Source organism: Notothenia coriiceps, unplaced genomic scaffold (assembly GCF_000735185.1).
Source record: "Notothenia coriiceps isolate Sejong01 unplaced genomic scaffold, NC01 NC01_scaffold00038207, whole genome shotgun sequence".
Lineage (NCBI taxonomy): Eukaryota > Metazoa > Chordata > Actinopteri > Perciformes > Nototheniidae > Notothenia > Notothenia coriiceps.
Window position 1 is genome coordinate 167,110 of NW_011370908.1, and position 5,198 is coordinate 172,307.

The 5,198-nt window shown below is 43.9% G+C and overlaps 2 protein-coding genes and 1 long non-coding RNA gene across 4 annotated transcripts in view; 1 reads left to right on the plus strand and 2 right to left on the minus strand.

Moving 5' to 3' along the window:
* The window catches only part of mios (missing oocyte, meiosis regulator, homolog (Drosophila)), a 17,120-nt gene that overhangs the window by 5,286 nt on the left and 6,636 nt on the right, over positions 1-5,198 (plus strand). For both annotated transcript variants that reach the window (XM_010797622.1, XM_010797623.1), the window contains exons 6-7: positions 1,868-2,037; positions 2,616-2,681. In XM_010797622.1, coding sequence (XP_010795924.1) covers positions 1,868-2,037; positions 2,616-2,681 — 236 coding nt within the window. The remainder of the gene's footprint in view (positions 1-1,867; positions 2,038-2,615; positions 2,682-5,198) is intronic.
* Positions 1-5,198, minus strand: part of LOC104968064 (uncharacterized) — a 7,695-nt gene that overhangs the window by 1,662 nt on the left and 835 nt on the right. The window lies entirely within an intron of this gene.
* LOC104968063 (transcription factor IIIB 90 kDa subunit-like) overlaps positions 3,461-5,198 on the minus strand; it is a 19,081-nt gene continuing 17,343 nt past the window's right edge. Inside the window, exons 2-5 of the mRNA XM_010797621.1 lie at positions 5,000-5,196; positions 4,350-4,430; positions 3,716-3,889; positions 3,461-3,623 (exon numbers count right to left, since the gene is read on the minus strand). Coding sequence (XP_010795923.1) covers positions 3,535-3,623; positions 3,716-3,889; positions 4,350-4,430; positions 5,000-5,177 — 522 coding nt within the window. The 5' untranslated portion in view covers positions 5,178-5,196 and the 3' untranslated portion in view covers positions 3,461-3,534. The remainder of the gene's footprint in view (positions 3,624-3,715; positions 3,890-4,349; positions 4,431-4,999; positions 5,197-5,198) is intronic.

A 5,198-nucleotide genomic window follows, 5' to 3' on the forward strand; every position in this document is an offset into this window, starting at 1 on the left:
CAGGGACGTGCACACATAGACTCTAGGTAGTGCTTGAGCACCTGCCCGTTTTGCCCTCTGGACAGCAATGTGCCCTTTTGAAAGTTCGGTTTTTTTTTTTTTTTTTTACAGTGTACTGTATGTGGCTCATGGTAACATCGATCAATTCTGGATTAAAAGCTTCTAATATATACAACAATGCCCCAAATGCGCGTTGTAATTTTGTCAGACATCCCCACACGTGCCCCGCGGCACTCCCGTACGTGCACTGGCTGCAGCCCCTCCCTTCCCTGCTCTCAACGTGAAGGCGCGCAGAGCAGACAGTCAGTCACTCGGTCAGACAGGCCACGGCGGGTGTGTGGTGCAGCAGCACGCAGCAACACGATTAAAAGTGCCCTAGTGACGACCAAGTAAGTAACCACCAGGTAACAAATACAACGAGTGTATTGTTTAATCCCCTAAATCAGATGCCAAACTAAACTATAACTTCACTTCTTTTCTTGCATCCATCCATTTAGTCTCGTTGTGCACTTTGCAATTAAGACATACAATGTGCCTTTAATAAATCTCACACTACTAAGGCAGCCGGTGGTTCCACAAGGGGCGCCAATCCCGGGGGGGGGTTTCGTCCCCCCCTAGCTTCGGATTGGACCCCACTAAGACATTTAGAATAATAAAAATAAATGTTAAAATAATTAATTTTTTGATAATAAATCAGTAAAATCAGGCAAAAATAAGAATTAAATAACATAACCCTAACCTAACCTTAACCCTAAAACCGAAATAAAGTAACCAAAAAGAAACTAACAAAATCCGCCATTATCCGGCAAATTTTCGCGCACAATTTCGGCGCCACGACGACTCAGAAGGTGCCCTTTTTTTTTCTCTTGAGCACCTGCCCCTATAAATGTCTGTGCACGCCACTGGTTATAGTGCCATGCTTAACTTTGTATATACAGGCTTCAACAATTATTATGTAAGCATCATTTATAAAGGTTTGTTGCCTTAGTTCGACGAAGTCAATTAAAACTCAAGAGTCTAGTTAATATATAATTCCTGATAAACATAAAGTGTCTGTTTTTCTTCAGAGCCTTTCAGCAAATAATGTCTTGAGGAATTTCAACAATGTAACAGCAGGAGAACCTTGTTTTTCACACAACACTTACCCTGCAGTGCTTTTCACACTGAGGTCTAATGAAAATGAGAGAAGGCTGTTGTTTACACACGCCTTACTAAGAAAGATTCCACCAATGTAGGTCAAATGTTTCCCTGCTGTTTTTTCTAATGATGGTTTCCTGCACATGACTGATGAGGTGACTCATTAGATAAGAAGTGTCAGTGGAGAGATCTCATCTGTTAGGGTCAGCTGCACTGGCTCAATGAACTGATTCTCATCTGCAAACATATACAAGCATATAGTCATCATTTATTCTGACATGTTCCAAGGGTTGAACAAATATCCACCTAACACGTCCTCTTGTGCTCTATTAACTCTATGTTATATCTTGTTTGTTAAATATGTACAAAGCTGATTTGTAAAAAAATAAGAGAGTGGTAATTGTGCTGGTAAATGATTTTTTTAAACCTTTGGACAGATCTTTGTTTTCTGTTTAACCTTTTGTCTTGTCTTTATGCTAAGCTAAGCTAAGCTACCTGGCTTCTGCATTTGTAGCTATATACTTGGCTTGCAGACCTACAAGTGGTATTTGTTATTAATTTGACTTAACCATAAAAGTCTTATTGTTATTTTGAATTGAACCACAAAGCTAGCTCACCTTGAACAATAGTCTCAGAAGCTCAATCAAACTTTCCTTCCGTCCTAAGCCTAGCATAAACAGTACAGACTTTGCACATGGTGGAGAAACCTGCCTGTCTGACTTATTCACAGGTGACCTGAACCTGAATGTGGTTGCCATGGCTCTGTCCGGCTACACGGACGAGAAGTCCTCCCTGTGGAGGGAGATGTGCAGCTCTCTGAGGCTGCAGCTGAAGAACCCCTACCTCTGCGTCATGTTTGCCTTTCTCACCAGCGAACCTGGAGCCTATGATGGCGTGCTGGTATTACATCTCTTACTGTCATGGAATTTCATAGCTCTATTGCAAACAGGAAAGTTAATGAAAAGAAAGTGCTAAAGCTGGCACTCATTTCTCACGGAACAATGCCTGTTTTGTTCCCATTTGATAAAAAAAAAAAAGTGTCATATTCTTAACACGGTGATAAATAGGTCGTTAATATTCCAGCAGTCTTTATTGGGAAATCCTCAGGTGTACAGGAAGACATTTGTTTCGAGTCATAAAACACCTAGCAAAAAGTAGAAAACATAGACTCGGCCCTGTTTGTGCTCCTTCAGTTACATCAGATTCTGGCCACCAGCTGCTGCCTCATTTATTCCTCTCTTTAGATCTCTCCCGGCCCGAAGTGAAGACCCCACCGGGATGATAACATTTACTCAGTCACTTTGACCATCTTGGCTTTTAGAATAATTGGGTGTAATAATTGCCTTCAATCCCTTGACACAGAGCAGAGATTTTAAATGAACAAGCAGAGCATTTGTTTGTGCCAATATGGAGACACATATGCAATGTACTGTCAATTGTGATTTAGAAATGTATATTTTGTATTTGATTGATTTCAGTATGAGAGCAGTGTTGCTGTGCGGGACCGAGTAGCCTTTGCCTGTATGTTCCTCAGCGATGCACAGGTAAAACAAAACAAAGCACATATTTCCACACTGTTATCATTAGGGATGTAACGATACCAAAAACTCACGGTACGATAATATCGCAATTTAAAAAGTCCACGGTACGATATTTATCGCAATATTGAAAAATAAAAGGAAAAAAAATGTGATTTAAATTTTTTTTTTTTTTTATTATAAATCTGATTTGTACAGCATTTTAGTAGGATAGTAGTATTTTAAAGTGTCAACAATATAATAATCAGACCCTGCAATAGAATAAATCAAGTTTCACTTTAGTTTTTCAAGTAACTCAACTCTAACTCACTCACTCAGCATCATCAAGGTTATCTTTTAGGAATATGAGCATGTCCACATTTCCAGGTAGAAGCTGGGATGTTTGGGCGTTTACAATATCCCCTGCTGTGGAAAAAACTCTCTTGCTTGGTACTGATGTTGCTGGGACAGAGAGATATGCTTTGGCCATGGGTGACAGCAGTGGGTCAAACTGTGCATTGTCTCTCCACCACTTCAAAAACAATACAGTTTTTGCCAAGAAGGTGAGGCTTATTGACAGGGGAGATATACTGTTGGTACTTGTCAATGTCTCTAGGTATGTACATGTAGCCCTGTAAATACGATGTCCTTTTTTAATGTTATCTGTTGTTTTATGTTCATGTTGTAACCTAATTGCTGCCATGTTGGAAATGAAAAAGAGATCGATGGGACCATCTGGTTAAATAAAGGTTTAAAAAAAAAAAATCTCGCGGCCCGATATATCGTTACATCCCTACACTGTACCATATGCTCTATGTGTGATGACTACTTCCTGTCTTGCAGGGATAATAAATACATGGATCCTGATTTGAAACTTTTTCTAACACATATACAGATATACAAATAAATAAGTATACAGACTATCCGTGGGTCCTACCTGCAGCAGGTCACTCAGGTCCAGCAGCATGTCTGAAACACAGCTCAGGAAAACCAGCACAACCAGCGGGGGTCAGAGGAACAGCATTATATCCTTCAGAATAAAAGCAGGGGAGAGAGGATACGTGGCGTCCCCTCAGTGCGACACACCAGGTAGAGGCAGGCGGCGATCACGTGCTCCGTCTTCCTTCCTCGAGTCAGGTGCTTACTCACCACCATCTTGAAGAAGTTGAAGGCCGTGTCCAGGCAGTGTTGGTTCAGTTTCAGCTGACTGCCCAGCTGCTGGATCTGACGCTTCCCTAACACATGAAGGCAGCTGTCAGGTGGCTGACAGGGAGCTGACAGGAGGCTGACAGGGAGCTGACAGGAAGCTGACAGGAAGCTGAGAGGACGCTGACAGGAAGCTGACAGGGAGCTGACAGGAGGCTGACAGGAGGCTGAGAGGAGGCTGAGAGGAGGCTGAGAGGAAGCTAACAGGGAGCTGACAGGAGGCTGACAGGAAGCTGACAGGGAGCTGAGAGGAGGCTGACAGGGAGCTGGCAGGAGGCTGACAGGGAGCTGAGAGGGAGCTGGCAGGAGGCTGACAGGGAGCTGACAGGAGGCTGACAGGAGGCTGACAGGGAGCTGACAGGAGAGCTGACAGGAGCTGACAGGAGGCTGACAGGAGGCTGACAGGGAGCTGACAGGAGGCTGACAGGAAGCTGACAGGAAGCTGACAGGAATCTGACAGGAAGCTGACAGGAAGCTGAAGGTACTTACCAGCCTGCAGGGTCTGCGCTCTGGATTCTTTACCAACACTCGTATGAAAGCCAGAACCAAGCAGCGGCGCCTTCACTGGACCTACACACACACACACACACACACACACACACACACACACACACACACACACACACACACACACACACACACACACACACACACACACACACACATTTAGTGTATCTGTACAGTATGAGAACATGAGGATTCAGTGTCTCTGTAGATTAGATTAGAATCTGTAATGACCACACAGCCAGGCTGGTGGAATTTGTGTTCTGTGCAGATTATTACAGCTTGTTCCATTCAATTCAACATACAATAAACAGACAATAAAAAGTACAACACACAGCACAGGGCAAATACATACATCATGACATATACTGTATACATAAAGTTCAAGGTGTGATGGATTGTGATTCTTCATTAGGGTTATTTAGAGTCCATTTAGTGTCCGTATTGCAAAGGGGAGAAGCTGTTTTGGAAGCGGGTGGTTTTGGTGGACAGTGACCTACAGAATGAAAACATGAGGATTGAGTGTCTCTGGACAGTATGAGGACATGTCTCTGGGCAGTATGAGGACATGTCTCTGAACAGTATGAGGACATGTTTCTGGACAGTATGAGGACATGAGGATGTGTGTGTCTCACCGTCAGCGGAGACAAACTGTCCCACTGCAGAGGACACGCCCCCCGACCCCTCTACGAACTGGACCTCGGAGACGATGATGTTGTCCTCGAGGACAGACCCGCAGCTGGTACAGACAGCGCTGCCTCGGGCCTGGTCCACGTCAATGTCCCCCCCCCCACAGCTCCTGCAGACCCTCATGGTGAGGTCAGAGGTCAACCT